Source organism: Corvus hawaiiensis, chromosome Z (assembly GCF_020740725.1).
Source record: "Corvus hawaiiensis isolate bCorHaw1 chromosome Z, bCorHaw1.pri.cur, whole genome shotgun sequence".
NCBI classification, from domain to species: domain Eukaryota; kingdom Metazoa; phylum Chordata; class Aves; order Passeriformes; family Corvidae; genus Corvus; species Corvus hawaiiensis.
Window position 1 is genome coordinate 74,102,369 of NC_063255.1, and position 26,648 is coordinate 74,129,016.

General features: G+C 35.9%; 1 protein-coding gene across 2 annotated transcripts in view; it reads left to right on the forward strand.

Moving 5' to 3' along the window:
* SLCO4C1 (solute carrier organic anion transporter family member 4C1) overlaps positions 1–26,648 on the forward strand; it is a 28,631-nt gene that overhangs the window by 487 nt on the left and 1,496 nt on the right. Inside the window, exons 2-13 of one of the 2 annotated variants that reach the window (XM_048292508.1) lie at positions 4,825–5,088; positions 9,170–9,364; positions 12,007–12,103; positions 12,992–13,113; positions 13,945–14,060; positions 14,347–14,491; positions 16,344–16,539; positions 17,164–17,166; positions 19,556–19,709; positions 21,668–21,855; positions 23,796–23,860; positions 25,642–25,779. In XM_048292508.1, the coding sequence (XP_048148465.1) occupies positions 4,825–5,088; positions 9,170–9,364; positions 12,007–12,103; positions 12,992–13,113; positions 13,945–14,060; positions 14,347–14,491; positions 16,344–16,539; positions 17,164–17,166; positions 19,556–19,709; positions 21,668–21,855; positions 23,796–23,860; positions 25,642–25,779 (1,683 nt within the window). The remainder of the gene's footprint in view (positions 1–4,824; positions 5,089–9,169; positions 9,365–12,006; positions 12,104–12,991; positions 13,114–13,944; positions 14,061–14,346; positions 14,492–16,343; positions 16,540–17,163; positions 17,167–19,555; positions 19,710–21,667; positions 21,856–23,795; positions 23,861–25,641; positions 25,780–26,648) is intronic. The other variant, XM_048292509.1, reaches the window with a different exon arrangement.

The window sequence follows — 26,648 nt, forward strand, 5'->3', positions numbered from 1 at the left end:
CTGCTGCCCAGGGCACATGCTGCTCCCCGTCCCGGGGCTGGGGGGAACCGCCGGGAGCCTGGGCTGGGGAAGGCAGGGAAGGAGTGGTGATGTTTTTTGTGGTGGGTAAGGAGAGACAGAGTTCCTCTAGTGCTGTTTCTGAACATTGACGGTAATGGCTTGACTAAGGGGAAGAAAGTACACTTGTGCCCTCGATGGGGAAGTTGCACGGTATTACTCTTTGCAGTTCACTGTTTCTCCTTTCTTCTTTTCCCACGTTCTTTATTGACCACTGCTGAGTCCACGGTCCTACCAGCTCTTTGCTTCATGCTCTTGTCAATGCTGCATCCCCACTGATCACAGGGAAATAGTGCTTTATGTGCACCACAGCCAGAGACTTACAAGCCAGGGATTAAAACACCAATATAAATACAAAATTGTAGTACCTCTCCACTTTACTACCTGCTTACCAATTAAAACACTATCCTGGCCTGGTTGGGTGGGACTTTGTGAATCCCAGTGCACCCATCTTCCTAAAACTTAACTAATGGTTTAAGTTCACCCTTGGGAGTAACCTGAAGTTTAGTTTGCCCTACATTCCTGTTGTTCAGGTTCAGAGATTCTTGTCCATATTTTTGGTTTTCTGTAATGATTGGTTAGGACCTCAGCAAGCCTTAGGCTTAAAAAGTAGAAATTAACTGAGGGGAGGAGAAGAATTAGTGTAAAAAATATACAAAATTGACGTTTGTAAAACTTAGATATTTGTCTGCCAAAAGGATGATTGAGTTCATGTTCATAACCTTTCAACTTTATTTGACTAGCTAGAAAAGAAAAGGGTGTTTCCTGAAAAATTTGCTTTAAAGCTCATTGTTGTTACTCATAAAGAGATTTCTATAGAGGGGTAGAGGGAAATGTTATATATTTGGAGTTAGAGGAGAGGGCAGCCTACACCAAAGAAACATAGGGTTTGGATGTCTCTGTTCCACCTGGAACCACACTGAGGCAACTGGAATGGTATGAGAAGAGAATTAGAGGCTCTGCTTAAAACCTAGAAGGACTTTAATGCTACTTGTGATGCTTGGAAAGTCCTTGCATGAACTAGTGTCTTGGTATGTGTTTCTGTGAACTTTTTCTGATTTTAGTCCCTTCAGATTCTGATATTGTCTTAGCGTATAGGTTTAGCGTTAGAAGAGAAGTATTTAGAAAGTTTTGGGATAAGCCTGTTGTTTCTTGCTTGGATTTGAAAGGCCATGCTATAGCTGGTAGGAGCAGAAGATGATTACTGTTGCAGTTGTCCTGTCATATTTATTTTCTCTATAAATAAAAAGGGGGGGGGAAGGGTGTGAAAGAACTTCTTACATCATAGGTTTCAATAGTAGCTGAGTAGTAGAAGACTTTTAGAATACACATATAAATATTTTTGAGTGGCATAAGAATATGGATAGGCAATTGGAAATACCCTGAATATGACACGAAAAAAATTGTTAAACTAAACAAAGTGTCTTAACTATTTCTAAGATGTCTAAATTTCTTAAAATCAGTCCTTCTGATCTGATTGTTGAGCTGACTAACAAACTCAGCATACTTTAAAATCTTGTTTGTAGTCTGGTTAGGTTCCCGATCATAAAAATAACTTGTGTATCATAAGAATCTGTCCCCTTTGGAGGTTTTGGGTGTTGCTTGTGCCACTCATCCAGGTCTTGCTTCTCTTATCTAACTGTATATGTATGCCAGGCACCTAACTTACCTAGTTCAGGTTTAGGGCCTTAAAGGAAGGCTAACTAAAGGAAACTTAAGATGTTTGGTTTGGAAGCTGGTTTAGGCATGGCTATTACAGATCCTGTGACATTCTTGATGTGTTACCTGGATTTTCTGACAAGAACGTTTCCTTTGGTTAGAATATAAAGGAAACTGGGTGCTGAAGACTCAACCTGCAATTCTTTTGGAGATGTGGGAAAAACAAGGGTCATCAGTAAGAAATTCAGGGTTACGTGTGAAACTTTGTGAAAATATTCAGGTCTTGCAGCTTCAGAGTTTAGATAAAAGCAAACAAAATACAACTAGGATTTTGAAGTTATGTGTCCTAATACTGTACTCTAGTTTGGGTCTGATCATTTGACTTACCCTCCAAATTACAGAAAGCATCACTGTGGAAGATAAGATATATCTATTAAACTTTCTAATGCACCTCTAGAAAAGATTATTTCTTAATGCATTGAGGATTAATGAAGTAATCTGTAACACACTTTTGATGAATGTAAGTTGTTCTACTAGACTTTTTACATGAGTGAACATAGTAGGTGATTATCTGCAGTGACCTGGTATATTGTGAGTCTAACTTAAGGCATGTGTTTGTCAGAATATTTTCTAGCTGCTCTAGAGAATAGGTTGTTATCATTAGCACCTGATATGCTGTATTGCAACTTCTCAGAGGATTTCAGGTAGAACTTAACTCTAATTTCTGGCTCTTTCTGGTTGAAGTACATGTGAAACCTGTATTTCCAGAATAGAAAACACTTCTTTGCCTAGAATGTTTTTACATGACTAATACTTGCTTTGTGTATGGCACTTAGAGTTGCCTAAATGTATGATTGCATCTAGTAATACAGTAACTGGATATGCTGCAGTTCACAGTAGTAGAAAACAAGGTAGAGGTTATCTCACTATTTTGAGTACAAGAAGGACTGTTTATTTCTCATGTCATTAATAATTTTTAGTACATAAAGCAACAGAACCACAGTTTGAGACTGGTCCAGTCTAATCTACCTGAAGTCTTTGAATAATGCTAATATTTTATAGGCCAATTAGGCCTGGTACTTTTACCAAGGCCTTTTTAATTGCTATTTTTGTGTGCCTGTTGTTAAAGCCACCATTCTTATAACAACTGCAAAACACATATTTTTGTTGAATGGATGAAGAGAAAAAATACTCTTTTGCTTTGTGATAGCAAATAAAGTTGGTTTATAATTAATCTGGATTTTATGGGTCAGTACACACTGTACCTAAATCTCTTAACAGATGTGGCAGGACAACAAAGTTTTGGTTGAGAATAGTTAAAAATTAATTTCTATACTACAATTTTAAGTGTTGGGATGTCCTTGCAGAATTTGTTTTTCAGATCAAGTCATTATCAGGTAGTATCTTTTTCTTGGAGAGGCTTTAGTGATTAATCACTAGATTATGTAATTGGAGAAGTTATGCTGCCATTCATCACATCTGCATTTTTACAGATGAAATCTAATTATCCAGTATAATTACCTGGAAGGTTTTATGGCTTTTAGGATGTAAATTAAAGGTAGTGACTTAAACTACATAAAATACAATGCCTTCTAGGCTCTGTAATCCACTTGCTGTGTAGCATACCTTCACACGAGTGTTTTAAAGCCTTAGTGAATGTTTGAAGTTCTGGCAGATGGGAAAAACTTGTTTGTTCATTCCTTCATGCTAGTATTGTTCTTTGGTTAATGCTTCTAAAGAGGAAAATAAAGTTGCTGAATGTGTAACTAATGGCAGTGGAAGGACACCTGAATACTTGTGTCAAACCCATGTGCATTTAAGTGTGATGACTAAACTGACAGGTGAAATTGTCAGCTTTAATAAAGAGGCCGTAGTAGGGTATGGAACTAAGATTGTGCCAAGAGTTGTTTCCATATAGAAAGCTGAAGTTTGGCCATTAGAAAAACATTTATATTTGGAGTAATTTTTTTATTACATTTGAGTGCTCTAAGGAGATGTTGAAGTTTGGCTCAAGTAGTTGTACTTATGGATGGTGCAAAGCTTGTTGAAAACTAACTTGAACACATTTCTGTCACTAGTCTTGTGTTCTCATTTTAGAATGACAGTAGAGACTCATGTTGCAGTTTTAGAGTAGGGGTAGAGGCTCATCAGTCATCTGTAAGGTTACAGAACTCAGATGTATTTGCATCTCTGACTCTAAGACTTCGCAACTTTTTTTTCAGGTATGTATTTTATTATGGGCACAATTTAGTTAGGCTATGATAGATTAAGTTATCTGACAGTGTTATAATTACAGCGATCTATTGTGTAACTGAATCCTATTTTGGGACTGCTAAAACCAAACTCCTGAAAGTTTAACTACCTGGTCTTTCTCATAGAAACAGAATTTGAAGCAGGATGGAAGATTCAAGTTAGTCTACAAAAAATGCTTTTGTAAAAATGAAGAGAGTGTTTAAGCATGCAGTGGCAATTGCAGCTTACTTCTACTTTTGTATAATTTTTTTTGCAGTTCATCTGTGCTTCAGTAGGGCAGCTTGTGCAGTGCCTTTTTTCCAGGTTGTTTGATACTTTTGCTTCAGGGAAGTTAAAGATTCAGGGGGGTAAACCTTTTTTGCTCTGTTGAAGTAAATCCCCTCAGCTGCTCTGAAACAGCTGCAAAGAATTTTTAAATAGCCTTACACTTTTTGTATTATATAGGATACATGTTCATTCAGAAGCCTTCTTTTATCTTCCCTTTGTGGTGGTGGGGAGTTGGTTGTTTGCAGTAATTTGAAAACTATGTCCTGAACTTGCTCCAGTCATATCTTGTATTCTAATACAAGTTGTAACCTTGACTATTTTAAAAGTATCTTATGACATTGTAATGCATTCTATTTGAAATCTGTGCTTCTGACAAATCCACAGGTCCTGTGCAATTTGGCTGGCTAAGCTGGCACTTATTGATCTACTATATACCTGTATTTTACAGCTAATAAATACCATTTAAAGGAATCTTGTATAAATATATATTAATTTTAACCTTTCCATCACACAAGGGTAAATTTATCTCTGCAACTCTATTGAATTAAAGTATCTTTGACTAATTATCTCCTTTTTTTATTTTTGTAGGTATTGTGGTAAATGGCCTGATTAACATCAGTATTTCAACAATTGAGAAGCGTTATGAGTTGAACAGTTCCCTCACTGGCTTAATCTCTGCAAGCTATGACATTGCTTTTTGTGTATTGTCACTGTTTGTATCTTACTTTGGAGAAAGAGGGCACAAACCACGATGGCTTGCTTTCTCCGCATTTATGCTAGGACTGGGCTCACTTGTATTTTCCTTACCACACTTTAGTAGTGGAAAATACCAATATGGAGGTAAACTTGAAGGTAAGCTTATTGTTACCTTTTGAAAATTACTCTAAAAAATTTAAATCTCTGTATCAACTTGGTGCAACATAGTTAATCTCTGTCAAAGTCCTAAAATAGGGTGTTATCTGTAACTAAAAATAAGATGATTCTGTGAAATCTGTTAAGTCCTAGAGCTGCCTTTCTGCACAGTAAACTTTATTTTTCCAGAAGAAATTTGAGTGTCAATATCAGTTCTTAGTCATAAACAACATTTAAATAAAACGCTTTTTTTCCCTTGCCTTGATGAATGCAATTAAAATTCACTTTAAAGAAACAATTATCTGGCATCTCTTTGTGACTAGGAATCAAGTTAGGTCAGCAAATAGGAGAGATGTTAAATGTTAGACTTAGCATCTTGCTGAAAGGTAACTACTTCTTGCATTTCTTTGTGGTTTTGAACTATTAAAGGCATCTTGATTAATTCATTAACAAGTTTCTCTAAGTTCTTTTAAGAAAGATGTTGATTTTAACTTGCGGATTTATTTGAAATAAAGAGGAGACAAGCAGTACTGAACAAAGCAGTACTTAAATCATGGGTGTAGCTATCTGTCAGTTCTGAAACTTTTTTCATTAAACAAGACTTAGCGCAATATGATTAATGCCAACTGTATTTCAATTTAGTGACACATCTATAACTAATACAGAAATGTTCAGATATTTTTAAAGCAGGATGACTTGATCTTTTAGGATTGTCTTGTTTTTGCAGTCTTTAATCAAAATTATGCCTTCAATGACTAAGCATATTAGAGTGCTCACTAAAAAGAATCAGTAGCTAAGCAACCTGATGAAAGGTTGTTGATTCTCAAATTAATTTCTCTAGTGGTAATTAATTTGTCAACTTTTATGAGCTGTCTAGATGTTAGTTTAAAAAGTTTGGAAAGCTGTTTTTCCCTGTCTAATAAATGAGGATCTGAAATGGAAATTAACTGAACTTTTAACTGAACAAGGTCAAAGGAAAACATCTTTACAGTTTTGGGGGCTATGAGCAGATATTTACTTGTTAGCTCTTGGTAGAGGGGCAACAGGTTACTTGCTCCTGGGTCTGCTACAATTCAATTTCTCTAAAATTTTGGTTTCAGTATTGACCTTCTTACTTCACTATAGGATGAAAGGGAAGCTGAATTTAATACATAAAAGTTTAAACCTGATTTTAGTTGGTTTTTTGTGGTTTTTTTTCTGGTTTTGTGTTTTGTTTTGGGGTGGGGTTTTTTGTTGTTTTTTGTTGTTGTTGTTTGTTTTTGTTTGGGTGATTTGTATTTGTTTTCTGTTGTTGTTTTGCGTTGGTTGGGCTTGTTTGGTTTGGTTTTTGGGGATTTTTTTTGTGGTTTGGGTTTGTTGTTTTTTTTTTTTTTCCCCCCATTTGGGACAAGATACTGACAATATGGGAGAGCAGATTACCAGCTATTGCAACTGATCTTTCCCCTTTCAAACACTTCTGGTTGAAATCCCAAAGAATATGTTACTGTTTCATCCAACATCCATCATTGAAGATGGCTGTAGATACTGGTACCTTTATTAGGGACATTTTCTACATGGACTTGTGAAATCTAAAAGTAGTGGGGAATTTTTGAATTGCAATATGTTTTCTTCACCGTAGTACTGTCAGCTGACAGCATGCCTGCTGTTTTGACTGTTGTAATGCAGGTGCCTTTGCTGTGCCTGTGTGAGTACATTTAAGATCTTAAGCTGATTTAAACAAAACACTATCAAAGATAAATGACTAAGAGTGCCCGGAATGTGTCTACACCATGGCAGTAAACATAAATCTTCAGGTGCAGTGCAACAGTATCCCTTAACTGTCAAGTAAACCACTGTACAGGATGATGGGATGTCTGGTTTAGCTAGTTCTGAGGTTGATGAAACATTTTAACTGTACAATTAATTGCAGAATTTACTAGCACCACAACCCCAAAGGCTTCCTTTTTCATTATTTGTGTGAGTCACTTACAGAGATCTTAATATTTTTTCTTTAAGCTTGTATTTGAGGCTTTGTATTAAAATCTACCACTTAATTTATTTCTGAACAGCTCTTTACTAGTTGGTTACTTGATTAATAATGTTTGTCTGTTATATGTCAGTACAGTGAGTTTTACATGTAGGATAACTTTAAAGTACAGTTCGATGCAAAATTTAATATGGCTGCCATATTAATTAATAAGTCTAGTCTGAAATACAAAATACATCTAGCCTCCAGCATAAGTCTTACAGACTTCCTGGAACTTACTGCTTTATCTTGAGATAACAATTTACTTTTATTCTGAGGATATATGTATCCTACTCTACAAATATATTTGATCACTTATTTATCATAATACCTCTTCCTGGAAATAGTTTAATCCATGTCATATTGAAAGATTTGCTAATCAGTGGTCTGCCTATTATTAATCTTTTTTTTAAGCCACCGTAAAATGTGTTTTCTATTCTCCAGAAAGGTTTTAGACTCAAATTTGTTACCCAAGTGTGACCAGCTGTTTGTTCTCGTAACTTGTCCAAGTTGCCTGAGCTGCCGGTGCCGCAGCTGGCTCCGGTATGTGCAGTCGGGGGCTCCCCCTGCTGGTGTGTCCTAACAGAATCAACTTAATTTCATAAATCAGAGACGGCACAGAGGACTGTAAAAACTGCAGATATAATAAGCAGTGTACCTTTAAACTTCAGTCTCGGATTTTATTTTAAAAACTAAATATGTTTCAATATGTCTGTGACACCAAATGTGAATCATAGTTTCTCACCTGACACAAGGAAGATAACTTCATTGTGAAGACAGTCAAACATTGGGACAGATTACCCAGGATACTTCCTAAGTGGAAAGGAAGGAAGACTTTAAAGACTCTTCCTTTTGAAGTGAGGTTTTCTTATCCCTTGTGTTGGCCTGTTTCTGTGCAATGGTGCTGTATCACTTTTTGTGTGCTACAGGAAGTAATGATTAAGGTAAATTTTCTTAAATACCTAGTGTGTGGCCAGCACTTCCTTATGCTTTGTTTTGTGAGCCCAAAGTGTGGATTGATCTTGCCCTTTCTTTGCTTAAGTAAAAAGTGTTCTCAGATGTAAAAGAACTTAAGGAAAATAAAGTCTGTAATAATTTTCTGGTGAAATAATGTGAATTAATCGGTCTAGTTACCTGATCTGGAGGACATTTTCATATATTTGTTCAGTGGGGCTCATTGCTACCAAACTGAAGGGTTTATCCTCTTTCTTTGGGTTTTATGCCCTTATGTTGAGAAACACGGAAAGAACCATGCTCCTAAATCTTGTCACTTGGTATTCTGTTAACGAAAGTGCAATGATAGCAAGAGAAAGGAGAAGACAAAACATACTCCCTGTCTTCACTTCCTCTTTGCCTTCTTGTAGTGCCAAATATTACAGCAGCAGACACAACCTTACACTGCTGTACCACTACTTTCCTCATTGTGTGTGTGCACAAATACAGAGGATTTACATTAACTTCTCTTTTTGGAGGCATGGCAGTGTGTGTTCTATGAGAGATAGTGGCATAGGTTTTTAAGGTTTTTCCCTTTTTCATAAGCAAACACTTCCCAAAAGAGTGAACGTAAAGGGAGGATTATCTTCACATTTTCTGCACTTTCCATCCGGCCCAGATTTCCTCAGGTTGTTCAGGCTGCTCTGTCACTTAAGAGTGGAAGTTGTTAGTGCTCCTCAGAATTGTTATAAGGTACAAGAATAAAATGAAGCATCTGTTACATAGGAGTATTCATAACCTGTGGAATGACCATTTGACAGGTGGTAGGTTGTTCAGTTTTTTCATACGTCTGGTCAATAATACTTTCAACAAGCCAAAGCATTTTAATAGGGCTGTTCATGTTGCCTTCCTGGAGAGGAAACAGAAACCAAGCCCAAGAAAAAGTGTTTCTTTTGGGGGATATGATATTGTGGAAGGCTTGGCACTGCCATGTTAGATATATTAATAGGTATGAATATTAAAATGGGAGCTTGACGTAACAGCATTCTTTTGTAGTTTAGCTTTTGGTATAGATTTTTCTTTAAGTTGGACGTGATGAGTTAGGTTACAGAATTGTAAAATCTTGCTGTCTCTGTTTTTCAGACACGTGTCAAACTGCAGAAACCATCTTTGCTAATGCCACTTGCAGTGCCAGCACAAACTCTTCACTTCACAAGTATCTGTATGTCTTTATCCTCGGACAGCTGCTGCTGGGAGTTGGAGGAACCCCTCTGTATACTTTGGGGACAGCTTTTATTGATGATAGTGTCCCAAAACACAAGTCTTCCCTTTATATAGGTAACTTAAAAACTGTCCATATACATTGTCTGGATAGATCATAGACTGCAATGTCTTCCAAATGTTTTTATTAATTCCTCTAATTATACAGTCTTGTAATTATTACTTATGTACATGAAGTATTTCTACATCCATTACTGTGCAATTTAGTTATTAGTCTGCTCTAAGTACCAAGTCTTTTCAATTTTTATTTTGTAGAGCCTGGTAAAGCTACTTTGAGCACCCCTTCTGTCAATTTTTCATGTCAGTAACTAAAAATTGTTAAATGGTTAATGTAGCCCATCTGTTAATAACAGAGTAAGTTGTAGCAAAAACTTAACTTTTTAGTCACAGATGTTGAAAAATCTGTCAGGTCAGAATCAGTCAGGTCAAAATCAATCAGGTCAGAAGCTAGAGCATATTGTTGTATCCTTTAATATTTTTGATGTACCTTCTAATAGTAGGCTGTCCACTCAGTCCATAAACACTGCTGTGCCTCATGGGATCAATCCAGTTCTCTAGCCACATAGAAATTTGGCACTTGGCTGTACTGGAAGTACAGAGGTTGCTTTCCTGGGACTGTTTAAAAGCTAAGGAATACTAATACTTAGCAATGGTTTTTAATCTTTTTCAGTCACCATTCTCTAGGTTATGTGCAATTTTATTGCAAAGTTCCTTGCAGTCTAAGTGTTTTCTATGGGTATGAAGATATTTATTTCCCCCATCTTGTATGTAAGCTGATTAAAAGCATATTATCTATACTTGTAACTTAGAGGAGGAATTCAAAGCATCTCAGATTCCAGGACTGTTTTCCAGACTAAATCAATATTTTAAGGGACAAAACTGAAATAATTATCTGTTTGCATGCAATTTTTGCACAGTTTTTCCAGGCAAGCTACTTCATTAGATGCCAAGAAATAGGATGGTTGCAGATGATAAATCTTAGATGACAAAGACAAGTTTTATTTTTGCTGTTTCTTTATTTTGAGAGAGATAATATTACACTTTTTCTTCCTCCTCTGCCTCCTCCCCTGAAACCAGTGAAATAAACAGAGCAAAATTAGGGCTGTCTGCATGATTGGGGGAACAAGGAGTGACCTGAACACTCAGGAGAATGGTGTCAGTGTTCATACTTAAAAAGTGCACAATCTTCAGGCAACTGAGTTGAGTTCAGAAGAGCAGTGTATTCTGCTTAATATAACAAAACTGGAATGCAAGTGAGTGGGTTGGTAACTACACCTTGATTCTTTTTCTTGCTTCATGCAATGTATTAAGTGTTAAATTATATTGTGTTGCTTTACCTAATAGAAGAAGACTTATGCAAGGCAGAAAAAAACCAAAACCCCAAAAAAGCAACCCACAAAACAAAACCAAAATAAATCCAGAACCCACCCATAAAATTGTCTGTAAATAGCTGCTAGCATCTTTTACTATAAGCCTGCAACTCATAAGTTGTTGTTTTCTTTCTCTTCTAAACTGCATGCATTTTCACAAGGACTGGGACATCTACAACTAAAGCCGCTGAAGTTACACAATTCCAAATGGTATTTAAATTGAGTGTGTGGGAGGAAGTAGGCACTTTCTAAGCTCAGTTTGAAGTTCTGTAGGATGAATATGAACTTAACTCAGAAAGTTCCTATGACAATGTCACTATTCCCAAATAGTGGAAAAACTATTTGGTGGGAAAACCTGGGATATAGCTACTCAAAATTTATTTTGACTTACTTGAGTGTCACATTTTGCATTGCTTCCCCCCTCTTGCACTCCTCTCACCCTCCTGACTCCCCCATCATTTTCTCTTACTAACTAGAGGGAAATTAAGTACTTGTGATCCATGCACTTCAGAAACAAATGAGAAATCCAGATTGTTTCATCTGGGGAAACAGAAGGAATGCATGTTTACTAATTAAAGATGGATCTAGTTGCTATTAATTGCAAGCTTTAATCTGCAGAGACAGTGTTCCTGCTATCAGGGAGTGCTAAAATGCAACAGAAATCTGTCTGGTAGGCCAGGGATGCTATTGTGACATCAAAAAAGTCAGGTACTCTTTTGTAGGGTATGGTTCCACCAGCAACTTTGTAGGTTGGTGATTTTTTTGATGGTGTGTAATTTCTTTTTTTTGGGGGGGGGAGGTGTTTTTTTGTTGTTTGGTCAGGTTTTTTTCTTTAAAACTGTCAGGAGCTGTCAAAAGCCCTGGTTTTGTATTTTAAGGCAGATATTACTCCAGTCAGACACTTTAATGCAACTCTGTCTTCTGGTCTTAGAAGATCTAGAAACCAACTTAAGATTCAGAAGTATAAACAAGCAAGTTCTCAAAGATTGTGGTCAATACTGTTAATAACCAATGTTCATAATTTCACTAATTTTTTTTCACCAGTTAGCTTTTAAATGTAGGCACAAAATGGGCAAAAAAGCAATCTAATAATGCTTAAAGGTACAGTCAGTTAAATTAATTTTCCTGAACCTCTGATTTGAAACTTCTGAGAGCTGCAAATTTCCTTGTTGAGGCATAATTATAGATTTTGTCTTCTATACACCAGTGAAAGAGCAGGTTGACTTACACAAAACTTTTGGTCTGAAATTGATTTAAGAATTTTATTAAAAGAAAGCTTTAAAAAAATTTAAAGAAGTTATGGTGAACTTGATGTATTTTCTCTTCTAGGAATTGGCTATGCCATGTCTCTGCTGGGTCCTGCTGTTGGCTATGTCGTCGGAGGGCAGCTGCTTAAGGTTTATATTGATATCCAGATCCCAAAAAGGCAAGATACAACTTAGTTTATTGCTTCCTCTTTTTTTTCCTAATAATTTTTGTTAAAATCTTTAGCTTTTTTCCCTGTGAGGAGAAAGTTTTTCAGAAAATATTGCATTTTCAAGAGCTTCATTAACTTGGAAACAAGTTGCACTTATAAAGTCTTCAAGCAAATGAGTTACTTCCCAGAGTGAGTAGTGACTCCATTGTGTGTGAAAGTTTCTTTGTAGTGAAAATAGCTTGTTCTAGCATTTAAATATTTGCTATTTTAAACCTCAGCAGCAAAAAATACTTTTTCTTTTGCTTAGTTGTTTATTTGGGGTTAAGCTGCAGCTACTGATTCCTCATGAACTGTTTCCCTGAGTTGTAAGATGAGGGTTAGGATATTGCTCCTTAACTCCTAGGGAAGAGCTTGCTAGAAAATCTATCAGTTGAATAATAGTCCACTATTTAAAAAAATGTTTTAAATTTTAGTAGTGTAAACCAACAACTTCATTTAAACTTTTAGTTCCTCTGTTTTAGAGCCTTCTGGTCAATGCAATGGCACTCTAAACTTCTGAATTGGTTTTGATATAACTCATTGATTATGAGGAATCTTTCTAAATCCAGATTTTCCAGTATCTTAATAATGCCTAAGGATCTTGAAATCAGGGCCAAAGAATGGTCTTTAAATTGGAAAGACATTGACTAATGAATTGAAGGCTACATTTGGTGGAATTATTTTTAAAGTTGTGTAGTTGGTTGAAACAAGCAAACAATATATGTAATGCATGTAAAACTAAGAAAACTACAATATTGAAAGGCTTTCTGTTAAATAAGTATTAAAAGGAAATATTCCAGCTCACTGAAATCTGAAATTCAGAAAGGTAAACCTGCTTCTTCTGAATTACTTTTCCAGTACAAAGGTGGATCAAGATGACCCACGTTGGCTTGGAGCATGGTGGATAGGATTTCTTGTATGCTTTTTTGCAATTTGGCTTCTTATAATACCTTTTTCATGCTTTCCGAGGCACCTACCAGGTAAAGGTTTAGTAATACTTGGCTACTTTGGAAGAGAGATTGTTCATATTTGCAGGTTATAAACTACTGGACTGAATGTTTCCTCTTTGATTTTGTTTTTCAGTTGACTGTCTTTGACTAAAATCTGAGGACAAGTACTTTTTTTTTTGTTTCCCCCTCCAATATGAAGCCTTTAAAACAAGGCAAATCAGCTAGAGGGAGGATCTCGTGTATGGTGGGCTTGCCCATGGCCAGGGAATTGGGAATAGATGATCTTCAAGGTCCCCTTTCAACCCAAACCATTCTATGATTCTATATAATGATGTACAGTAGGACTGGAAACGTATACCTAATTATGGAAACTGGTGGTCAGACTTTGAGAGATGCTTATAGCTATGCACCCAAGACTAAAGATTTAAAGTTTCTGTGTTACCCACCAAGAATCATGTAGAAATTCCATGAGCATCCAAGGGGACTTACTATACTAATATTGAAGGAGAAATGATGGAGGAAAAGGAAAAATGGAGTAGGAAATGGGAGAATGTGAGGGTGATTTAAAAAAAAAAACCAAAGGGCTTCAGCATACTCTGAAGTTTTTAGGATGTCCCTGATAATATCTTATTGCAGCCAAGACCTTCCAATGGAAGGGTGATACTTTCAACAAAAGTCTTCTTTTAACAATACATTATTGATCTCTTTACAAATCTGTACCAATAAAACAGGCAAGAAGACCTATAATATCTGAAATAGCTTTGCCAAGTAAAGGAAGCACAAATTTTTGTAGTTTTTTGAAATTGTCTAAGAGTGCAGATATTGAATGTTTTCATTGTCGATAAATATGACCATTTATAGGAACTGCAAAAATACAGGCTGAAAAAATCTCTGAAACTCATGATGATGGAAGTCAGGTACTGGTTCAGACCAACAATATTGGACAAAGTTTTAAAGACTTTCCTATGGCTCTCCTGGTAAGAAAAATCTCAAATTTGCTAAAACTGAATATATTCTGAGAAATGAAATTCTTTACCAGATGTTAGATATCTTTAGAAACTACTTATCATGTTGTGGTATGGAAGACTTCAATGTTACTGATAATTTAATGCACATTCATTTAGTTGATACTTGAGATTGTTAGAAAAGCGTATTACTGAAGTTCCACTTCAGAGTATCTGCTTTTACAATATAGTGACTTCTACTTTAGTTGGTACCAAAATCAAATAATTTCCAGAGCGTTATGATAATTTCTCCCCATAGATACTGCTGAGGAATCCAGTGCTTATGAGTCTAATAATAGCCAGTTCCTCAGAAGCTTTAGTTGCTACTGGATTTGCCACATTTCTACCAAAGTTTATAGAAAATCAGTTTGGAAAGTCATCAAGTTTTTCAGCAACTCTTGGAGGTAATATGGCTTTTTATTTTAAAATCTTAAACATAATGTGTTGAATACTTCATTGACATTACAAGTGGAAGATTATATGGGTACCTTTTTTGTGTGAGATGTTTGTGAATGTACTTAGATGGCATACAGTAATCAGAACAGTATTTTTGTTATTCTTGCCTGCTGGGTACTCTAGTACTTAATTCATTAAGGGTGTAGCTCTACTTGTTGTTTGTAGGTTCTGAAGACTTGATGCTCATTTTCAAAGTAGAATGAGGATTTTGTGTGTTGATGACACTGTAGTTTATTCCTTTCTTATTCTTGGTGAAAAAAGTTTAATTTTCTTTATTTAAAATTGTCTGAAGGAACATTAGTATCTTAGTTCCTAAAACAATCAAGATGAAGGGCAGCTAGAAAAAAACAGTGCTTATTACAAATAAGAAGTTGACTTTGCCTTTCTCTTCTTTAGTTCCACACTGACAATTACAATGAGTTTGCAATAAAATGACTAATCAGAATATGTAATAAAGCTATTATGTAACTGGTTCTATAATTGGCTTACTGTCACCTATTTACTATCTGATATGTGGAAGTAATAGGTAGAACAGGAGAAAGCTATGAAAAACTGAGTGTTGGAGAAACAGAAAAAAACCTGATGGAAGAGCTGTGCTCAGTAGGGTCACATGATTAACTTCGACACAATTAATTCTGAAGAATAGCAACCAGATCAAGGCAGAAATGTCCATAATGCCAACAGATGCTTGCAGTATGCAGACTTAATATTTCTAGAATGTGTCTTGCTAAGCTGTAGAGTGCTGCAATATAACTATGGTAGTTGAACTGCTCTTTCTCCAACAAAAATGTGTTTGGGAAAGACTTTCTAAGTTACTTATTCTTCTGGGCAATACCAGATAGTATTGTTGCATCAAAACAAAGCATCTGCAAGTTTTACATGAAAATACATTGGAATACATGCTCAGTTGTTAACCTATAACCAGGAGTGAAGTGGAAAACTGAGTGTTGCCTTTTTTTGTCCATAGACCTTGTCTGAATGTCTTTGCATTGAAAATACCAACAGTGCTTATTAAATGTACATCTGTAAAGAAATTACTACAGTCATGCTGAAAACTAGCTGTACCTGAACTGAGCTAGCTAATCTAAGCATTACCAATGACCATGGAAACTATTTAAACTATCATTGACTATGGGTGTCTGTGGCTTCGGCAGTTTTGTCACCATACCTGAACTGTCTCTAAAGTTAGCTGTCTCAGGTCAGTGAAGTTATACTGAGATCTATGTTGTATTATAGATTAGCCATATAAAACTGCTCAGTTATTTATCTGAAGTGCAAAGAGGATAAATCATTGTGGACTATATGGACTACGACAGCAAAACTGACCCACTGATCTAGACTTCTTTACATCCTTCAGTAGATGTCTTACTGCATCTTATATAATAGTGGTTATGTTCTCTTATTAAAAAGCTCATAACAGAAGTATAAGAAAGAACATGGACACATCAAAAAACCACTGAAAGAATGAAAGTATTTTCTATTTTCATGGAGATGCCTATTGGTGTTCAGAGATTCCCGCCTCATTGTGCTCCTAAGTCATCTAGTTTGGCTGTCTTGAATTGGGTTTCGGACAACTATAAGTGACACTGTCCAGTTAAACCTCTGGAAAAGCTAAAGGTGATGTAACAGTAGAATAAATTACTCATGCAGTTAGATTCTGGAAGTATGGTTTGAAAACAATATCACATGGACTGCATTTTACAGCTGTTTTTATTTTTTCTTAGCATAAAATTGCACTCAGTTGCTTGCCAATTATGTCTTGCATTTTTATGTAACTGTTTCTGTCTTGTTTTCCTCTAGGACTTGTACTAATTCCAGCAGCAGCGCTAGGCCAAGTCATAAGTGGTGTCTTGGTTTCCAAGTGCAAAATGGATTGCAAAGGCATAATCAAGTTCATGATAAGCACTTGTTCAGTGGCCCTAATATTAAACACAGTGTTTTTATTTGCTAAATGCGGGAATGAACCTTTTGCAGGTGTCTCTGAAACGTATAATGGGTAAATATATTTTAGTGCACTCTTGGGTTTAATGTTAATATTTATTAAATTCCCATAGTTTCAAATAGTACACACCAGCAGTTCTTAAAAGTGGGAGGAAGGCAGCTAGCTATTGCATAAGTCTGCTCTCAAGTGGTCAGTTACTCTGTCATGAATTAACAGAGCCAGAGGCAACACCAACTGTTTGAGGGTCTGCCAAAGAGCCAGATGGTGCTGTGCCAGATAACTCTAGAAGGCGGATACCTAGGGACTGCTAGATGACATGTGACAAAATCATAGGCATGATTTGTGCTGTGTAAATTGGTGAATAACTTGCCAATACCTCTTTATTGTTTTCCCAAATCCCCGGTTTTAGACCAGGGCTACGTACCACTATCTTGTACAAAATTATGATCTGATAGTTCTGCTCCAATGCATAAAAAGGCACTTGAAGCTAAATAAGATGGCGAAGAGGAGTGTTGCCCTTTACTGACACAATAGCATGATGTGTACCATGAAAACAGGTAGCAGAAGATGGGTTGGGGAGGAAATTGGTTTTGTAGCCTCTAATGCACATGCAAGTTGGTGGAAAGTAGAAATTTACTGCTATGATACTCAAATATTCATTTGTATTTCCTTTTCCAGAAGGTATGCAAAGAGAATCAACAAAGTTCCATACACTGGTGACTGAAAGAAAATAAAAACCTTAAAGCTCAAGTTATGGCTCATTCTGATTTCATCTTTACAACTTGCTATATAAATTGAGAGTATATTTAAAGGCCAGTGTTGAAATTTGATGCCTAAAATATGGCTTTGCTTCAGAGTCTGAAAAAAATCTAGCAGACAGATGCCTTGGACAACTCAGAAGTGTGAAAATCAGAATTCAGCTTTTGGTTGTAAAAAGCTTATAGTTACATACTGACCAAAAGAATCTGTATTCATCAATAAAATGCTGAAGATATGGTATAGAAAATGGTATATGAAATTATCCATATTTTTATACCAGGTCCTATGATAACAAACAGCTGCCAAAAGTTACCATGAACCGATTTTCCTCCTAAGCTAAATACAGCTAATTTGTATTTAGCAGTTTTGTGTAACTTTGTCAGTTATGTAGCATAACTGTTGCTGAAGACCACTTATCTACAGCAATTTGGAGTTAACCAGTCCTGAAATATATCTTTTACCTCAGTATCCATTATAAAAAAATGACTCCGTTTTACCTAATTCAGTGTTACATGCTGGACTGTATTACTGGACATGTGCATCAGAATAGTTAGTGGCACCAACACAGTGTCAGTTCTTAAACTGTTTTCTACAAAGAAATAAAATATGTAGCAGCAGCTTTAAAAAATTAATAGATTTATAAACTCGTGGAAGAACAGCCAAGTGTTTGCCTCCTGCTTATGCTACTGAACAGATGCTTCTGAAGGAATAAATTATGAGCCTGCTCTGAGAGTTGAATTGGAATTTGATGTTGATTTTTGTGGAGAATTTCAAGAAATCCTTCATGGCAAGCATTATCTTCCTATTGAAAAATAGCCTGGAGAGGTGATGGAAAATTTTGCAGGTTTAGTCTCAGAATTATATGAGTACAGGAGGACTTGTTTGTGTCAGCATCTTGTAGTAACACTGTTTGTTACTAAATTAGGCTATCAGCAGAACTAACATGGTTTATTTTGTCTAACAGGCACTTTAAATAATTGGCTTTGCCAAATTCTATTGCCCAGTGCTTCCTTGAAAACTTGAAGGAACAGAAATGCAGTGACTGCTTCTGTACTTTGTTCATTTCCACATGTCTTTGGGACTCTTGTTTAAAAATTTGTATAGAGTTTTTTAAAGAGCAATTGATGGCCTCATCTGCTAGATTTTTTAGAAAAGCCAGGGGTATCTTTTTTGTTTTATTTTTCTCTAACTGTCCATAACTAAATAATCAGTCCCTCTTTGGAGGTCAGGGGAAAGAGACACTGTCTGCACATGTAGACAGGACAAATGCCACCAAATTGAAGAAATATTTCTAGGCTTTGCATGCCTCACAGGCTAGCAATGCACTGTATGTACAAATCTGTGATTAATGAATTTGCTTATGGTGCACTGTGGTTCATTCTTCATACTTAGAAGGATTGAAATTAGTTTGCTTAGGCTTAAAACACGAATTAGTTTAGTGGGATTCTGCTGTAGTACAACAAAATGGAGTTTATTTGTAGTTACGATGTCCCTAATATTCCATTTGAAGTTTGAATGTATGTAAGTTAATTCCTAGATAAACTGTTTCTCCTTTTAGTATTTTTTGCTATCTCAAATTCTGATGAAGAAACATGCCTTTTAGATAATTAATGTAATGTGGAACTTTCATTTTACAGTACAATATTTAAACCCTACTGGCAGTGTCAGTAACCTGGTTTTAGCTGACTGAACTTTTAACCTGTGAAAATTCTTTACTTATTAATGAACTAATATTAGAAAATCAATGGATGTTTTCATTCTCTCCAGTTAGGACAGTTCTCACAGAACCCAAGGTGATTTTTCATGCTAATAATATAGTGGGACTACATAAAATAAAACCATATGATGACCTGTATTGGAAGTAAATGCCTGAATTGAGAGTAAATACAGTAAGCAAGAGTTAAAGTAAACTCTGTTAGTTATTAGTTATTCCCTAAACAGCCAGAGAAAATCTTTAAGGTCCTTTAGGGTGTGTCATTGTACTCTGCATTTAACATATGCAGTCGTCTTAGTGCTCATACAATTTTGTTGTCTGCATGGAAGAGTTGGGCTGAGATACAAAATTTTGTCATCTCTTGTGAGTGGAAATTGGAGGAATAATCTTTGGAAGGAATAATAGCATAAAAATAACTAGGTGCATAATAAATGGAAATTCAAGAGCAGTAACTACTATGCTTATTTTTAAACAACTAAGTGCATAAATAACATGAATAGAATATTTTAAAATATGCTATAAATATTGCATTACTTATTTACATATCTTCTGTTTTTCAATTGCTTTATTAAAAGTCTATTAACTTCTGCTTTTCAGAACAGGCACTCTATATAACTTAACAGCACCATGCAACGCTAACTGCAGGTGTTTGCGCTCCATGTACTACCCAATTTGTGGCAGAGATGACATCCAGTACTTTTCTCCCTGTTTTGCTGGATGTGCCTCATATCTTTTTAACAACATGAAAAAGGTACTTTATGCAATGAAGATAGCTGACATGGTTTATTCTGGTTTCCTGTAAAATGCACTATATTTCAAAATGTTCTTCCCTTAGTATGACAGGAAATTGCAGTATTTATGAATTTAAGTGGCAGTTACTAAGAGATATACTCTGACCAGGTATTTTTAGACATTCTACTTGTGAAAGTGTGATGTTTAATATTAAGTTTACTTACTTGATGACAGTTGATGTTTCATGGGGTTTCTGATTTATCAGAGTGATACAAAATATGCTGAAAACACAATACAAATGTAGGTTGTATTTAGCAAAATCCAGCAACTGCAGTTCACTTATGGTACCAGTGTGACTCCCACTGCTGGTCTCTAACGTGTTCACTGTCACAGTGCTGGCCCTCCTCAGTTGTTGGGAAGGCTTACATGGGTTGAAGCCAGGTCAAGCCTATTGCTCTATAAAATGTTTCTGGTAGTTGTCTGGCTTTTTATACTCTGTTGGTTCAGAGTTCTGGTTTAAAAACCGTCAAGAACTGTAGACTACTTCCCATGATATTGATGTTGTATGTATGGTGGTCATTAATATAACATGTTATACCAAGTGGTATAACTTGCTATATACCAAGTATATAGCAAGTTAACCAGTGGTTTTGCTGCCTTTCAAATTGCTGAAATTTTTTTTGTTTGGATTTTAAAATGTGCTTCTTATTATGAATGTACAGCTGTTTTGCTTTATATTGAAGTTTGACCTGTTTTACCACTCTCCCTGTCCTTCACCTGCCATGTTTGTGCTGGTCTGGCTAACTTAGGAGTATGTTTCCATTCTCTTAATGAGCTCTGGGAGAAGCATTTACACCACTGGTTGATTCACTGAAGTGGCATAGCTGTTTCTTTTCTGTATAGCTTTCTTTGCAACAGTTCTGGTCATTCACAGCCTGCATTGTTTTGTGAGCTTTCTGGGCACATCACTTTTTCCCATCTCTGAGCCTCCCTTCATTGTAAGGGTTTACTGGTTAGCCACAGTATTTCTCATTTGTGTGATGCCATTTTGCAAATACTTCTACCAGACTTTCTAATGCTGATAATAAGTTAAATCTAAATGTACTTTACATAGAATTGACAATCAGAAAAGTCAGCAATTGTCTTGACATTACCTGAAGTTCCTATCTATATCTTTAAGCAAAATGCAATGTTTATTGTATACGTGACAATCTGAGTTTTGAAAACTTGAATGTCAGTAGCCCCTAATGCAGGAATGGTAAGCCATGAAAGTGCCTGGGTATTTTCAAGCCTTCCCAGAACTGAGGGGTTTTCTGTGCTTGTCTCTACTAGTACAACAAACTCTTGAGCAGGGATGTGGGAGGAATACAGAGAGATCCAAAAGTCAAGCTGACCCAGAAAAGGCCTTTCTGCTTTTTATATTGGAAAATGAGAGGAGGTATTATCCATAAGAAAATGTAGGAGACTAACTACTTCTTGCTGTGGAAATTTCACACTTCACTGACACAGTTTTGTTTATTTTCTTTGAAAACAAGCTTCTGTGGATTTAGATGAAGAGTATATTCCATTTTTTTCACCTGCTTATAAGAGTGGTCCTATATTGCTTCTATTCTTTCCTGCTTAAGTCTTACGATCTCACCTCTATGTCTGCATATGGTTTGGCTCTAGCTTCTGCAAGTTTTTTATGCTTGTTGCTAAAAGCTTGCTCCATACAAAATGGAGACTATTACTATATTTTTAGGTCAAAAAGCCAAAAGTATCTTTTGCTCAGGTGAGCTGGATCAGTCAAGTTCCGATGAACCAGTTTTAAAAATTAGTGTTAGTGTCATGTGCTCATCAGCAAATGGACTGTTTCCCATATGGTAAAGTCAATGTTTATTCTTGTCTTGTGTGATGCAGACACAATGAAAATATACCAAAATAGTTTCATTTTGTGTCATTCTTGGAGCTAAATTTTGTCTTATAAATTATTTGTAGACATACCACAACTGTTCCTGTATTGGGAAATCAAAAAGAGAAAATGGTTCAGAAGACTTTCTCTATGAAGCTGTCCCTGGGAAATGTCCAACCCAATGCAAATTTTTACCTTTATTCCTGACCTTCTTCTTTTTTGCTGTTGTTTTTACATTTATGGCTAATACTCCAACAACTGTGGCCATTCTCAGGTAATGTTTTTTGGTCTGAAAGAAAGGTAATATTCTTGTGAAAACTAGTATCAGTGAAATACTTCTATTTGTTTTGCTTTGCAATGCGCTGTTTGAACAAGTTTGCGTAGTAAGCAAGCAGTACTTTAAACAGAGGACTTTCATACCACTGTTCACTCGTTAGTAGAAATGTTTTGAATCTATTTTAAAAAATCTTTCTTACATGTAGCAAAATCCGTTTTATGGGAGTGCTCTTGACTGTTTTAGTTAAAGCAAAAAGGAATAACATGCCATTTGCTTCGATGAAGAAAATATTTGACTAGCCTGTCTATTGATAGTGTCAGTATTTCAAATTGTATCAGGAAATGGACAAAATAACAACTGATCTTGTATTTTCAGCCTTTTATTCCTGTCTCAGTTCAGAGTTCTGGTTTGAAAACTTGTCAAGAACTGTAGACTACTTCTCATGATACTGATGTTGTATGTATGGTGGTCATTAATATAACATGATAGCAAGTTAACCAGTGGTTTCGCTGTCTTTCAAATTGCTGAATTTTTTTTTTTTTGTTTGAATTTTAAAATGTGCTTCTCATTCTGAATGTAGAGCTGTTTTGCTTTATATTGAAGTTTGACCTGTACCTCTAATACTTCTAGTGAAAAGATAACCATGATGCATAGGCATGTTGCTTTGTGAGGATGTGGCTAGATGCCTTTTGGCATGGGGCTGAGGAAATCAATAACATCCTAAACCAGTGCTTTGTAGTAGCCTCCTGTCCAGGTTTGGTGTAAATCTGGAATTAACAGCTTGTCATATTGGTGTGCGGGCAGAATAATGTGAAGTTCTGCATTATCTTCAAAATTGAGCTGACAGTTTTATTTCACTAATTCTAAGCAGTAGCATTTGGATATTTGAATCCATATATAATTCAGCTGAAATAGTGAAACAGTTTTTATGGAAAAAAGGACTGTAAGTAGTTTAAACTTTCAAAAATTAATTAAAAAAGCTAAATGTCAGTAAATTTTACTGTATATCCTGATATCTTTTCAGTGAGCCTATTTTGTGCAATTTCAAACATAAAATCAAATATTTATGACAGTGTTCTATTGCTAGAAATATTCACCTGCATGATGTGAAACTCATTCTCCTTCTCTTAATTGCCTTTATGGGTAATAGGGTCCCAACACTGACTGCTGATAAGTGCTCCTCTGGGATGTTTTGATGTGCCTAATTCTCACACATACTCCATAATGTGGGAATAGCTTCTGAATGTGTAAATATGGTCTTTTTCAACAGTGTGAGTTTATTAAAAGACATGATAGTTTCTTAAAGGAAATAGTTCTGAAACTAAATTAAGCAAGTTATGTTGTATTTAACCTCCATGGTAGCACCTTTAAGACACTGTCATGGGAATGTTTGTTCCTGGAAAAGTATCTTAAAATAGGTAAGAGGTAAAGAGGTGAATTTTGCTACTTGTTAAATCAATATATTGGTTTGTATAGCAGAGGCCAGCACATTTATTGAGGTCAGATGAATATATGCAAACGTTACGGAAATACAGCATGTTCTGCTGTGCTGTAGTCTAGTCTCAATTCATGTATTGCTTCTTTAGGTATAATAGCTCAGGATTGCATCCTAGCACTGTTTTAATTTCCTTGGTTGTTCTATGGAAAAAGTGTTCAGCAGTATATCAGGGTGCTGATAGCAAGCTTCCTTTTTATTTATACTATTTTGTTAAACTAGTTAAATCCAAAATTTCTTGATGGGCTACTGCTGTTTTTTCTATCTTTTATCTAAACACCACTTGAAATAGTTCAGTTACTTGTTCTGCACACTGGATTTCTAAACCCCTCAGCAATTAACAGGTTAAAAGAGTATATAGAGATAAAGCATATTCACTGAGGGACACAGCACAGAAGTGGAACTTGTTTACTCTGTGTTAAACTGCAAATCTTGTTTACAGGTGTGTGCCAGATAAACAGCGCTCATTTGCTCTTGGAGTACAGTCAGTGTTTCTGCGACTACTGGGTATGACTTTCTTGTTGAAACATTTGCCTCTGAATAATCTACTTATTTGACAATTTTTTCTAGACTTTTAAATAATGCATTAAGAAGCTTTCAGAGGAGCTTGAAGCAGTTTGTCATTGGGTTATAGGATACACTTGTTGTAAGGTACCATCTGGATTCAAATTCCTTGTTAATAGGGTATTCATGCTCTCTGTAGCCTTTCTTAGTCTTATGAGCACAAACCAAATACAGGTAACTGTCCTTCTTTCAGTTAAAGGCATCTGTTGTTACTTTCCCCAGAAGAAGGCCTATTCTGAAAGCTGAGATAAGAAAAACTGATGTAATAGAAAACAGCTTCATGTAGTTAACATCTGAAATCCAGAAGTTAAAAGAAAAGTGAATAGGTGGAGCCTTTCCTCTTCTTTCTTCCTTTAAAATACCTTTGACTAGTTTTAGCATTTATTGAAATTGTAGATACTTGTACATAAATAATTATTGAGTATGATGTGGGAAATATAATACTTACATTCTAAATCTAAGCATCTCCAACATTTCAGTAAGACAGATGAATCTCCTTAACAAAGGAAACAGAGCTATGCATAGGTATTTTCTGGTCCCCGCTGATTCAAATTTTCTCAGACATAATTTAAATTCTTGTTTTCATAGTAGACTGTTTTTAAATGGCATATTTAATTCAAGACTGGGACAAGACACAAGATTGGCCTTCTATTCCAATATTTAGTACTGCAGCCATTCCCTCTCCTTTGAGATCACATATCTAACAGTGTGAGTTTTGCTTTGCTGTATTCAAACTGTGATTAAGTCATTCTACCAATAAAGTGTAACAAAAGCAAACATCCTCACAGGTAGAAATTAACTGGAAGATAGTGCTCAATGTTATATGAGGGTCTCTCTGTTTCACTTTACTCAGAGTTCATATATTTATGATACAGCTCTAACTCCTGAATTCACTGTGGAGAGATAGAACTTTTTGCACTGCCTATACTATGACTGAAGAAGGCATCAATTAACAGCATTACTTACCAGCAACATATTTTTGTTGCAGACTTCGGGAATCACACAAGGGTTTTAGGCTGAAGACCTAGTGAGGGACATAGCTACTTGGTTAGCTCTAGGAGAGTTTAGGCCTTGAATAGGTTGGGTAGACATGCAGTGATGTACCTGGTATGTTTATTCTAAAATTGGCTATACCTGGATCCAAGACACTTGTGCATTATAACACACAAAAATCACACGGAGTTAATAAAAGCTATGCAAGAATAATTTTAAACACTGTGCTTTTTTTTGGTGACATTTTTACTGGAAGCTTTGCTACATCTGAGGAATGGGAAGAAATGTATAACTGAATGCATAAACATAATGGTATTTCAGTTCTCTTCATTTGGAACAGATTGGTGTGTATGATCAGAAGAAAGGGAATTTCTTCCTTTCAGTTAAATTCCTGCTTCCTTGATTAGTTGTTTTCACCCCTGATTTTAATTACTTTTTTCTACAATGAAGACCAAGGAAATTAAGAAGCTCAAGTCTTGGAATAAACTTTTTGCTTAACAAAGTGAGAACTGTATAAAGAATTAACTCTATGCATCCTACCTATTAACTGAGAGCAATGTTAGGTGCAGACTTACTGTGTAATATGAGGCCTATGACTTTGATTAAAATGTTTTGTTTAGTGTTTGGTTCTCCCATTTTATCTTTCCCACCAGTATGGCATTTCACTGTACACATGAACCCCAGGTATGCCAAGTAACTCAAACATTCTAACATGTTACTGTGTTTTTTAGGTACTATTCCTGGACCCATTTTGTTTGGTGTTGCTATAGACAACAGTTGTACTCTGTGGGATATTAATGAATGTGAAACTAAAGGAGCTTGCTGGGTATATGACAATGAAAGAATGGCTTATTTGCTGATGGGCATAAGTAAGTCTTTTATATTAAATACATATACTAGATAATAGATACACTGAGCCTGGCTGATAGATGGGAATTATTTTAAAATAGAACCTTACACTTTTCATTTTTAGCAGCAGTGTTTTTTAAGTTGGTTTTTTTTTCATAAATGATCAGCAAAATATTATGGAAAGAGAAACACCACAGTAAGTAAACCTTAAAGGCTACTTAAAACACTCTTTTAATAGTAACATGAAATAGTTTTGCTCTTTGGTCATGCTTCATTGTCACACTAGATTTTTAAGGGACTGGCTTACACTTCAGTCTGTCTTCAGGGCAATGAGCATGATTAGGGATGTGAAGATGATTAGAGGGATGGACTACCTCTGCTATAAAGAAAAGGCTGACAGAATTGGGATTGTTCAGCCTGAGAAAGTGAAGTCTCCAAGCTGACCTTATGGTGGCCTTTTGGTACAAGAAAGATAGAGGAGGCCTCTGTCAGAGAGCGTAGTGATGGAACAAGGGGTAATGGATTGAAACTCAGAGGGTAGATTTTGGTTAGATATTAGGAAGAAACTGTTTACTCAGAGGGTGTCCAGGCACTGAAACAGGTTGCGCAGACAAGTTATGGATGGCCCATGCCTGGAAGTGTTCAAGGTATGGGGCTCTGAGCAACCTGATCTAGTGGAAGGTGTCCCTGCCCCCAGCACAGGGTTGGAACTAGACAGTCTTTAGCTTCTCTTCCAAACCAAACCATTCTGTGATTTTCTGGGTTGGTGTGTTGGCAGTTAAGGGCTGGGGAGCTTTCTTCCTCTTTTTGTATTTTAGTTCTTTTCCCTAACTTTATATTAAGTTCTTGAAAATATCTCTGAACACTAGTCAGAAAAGTTCTTGACTTG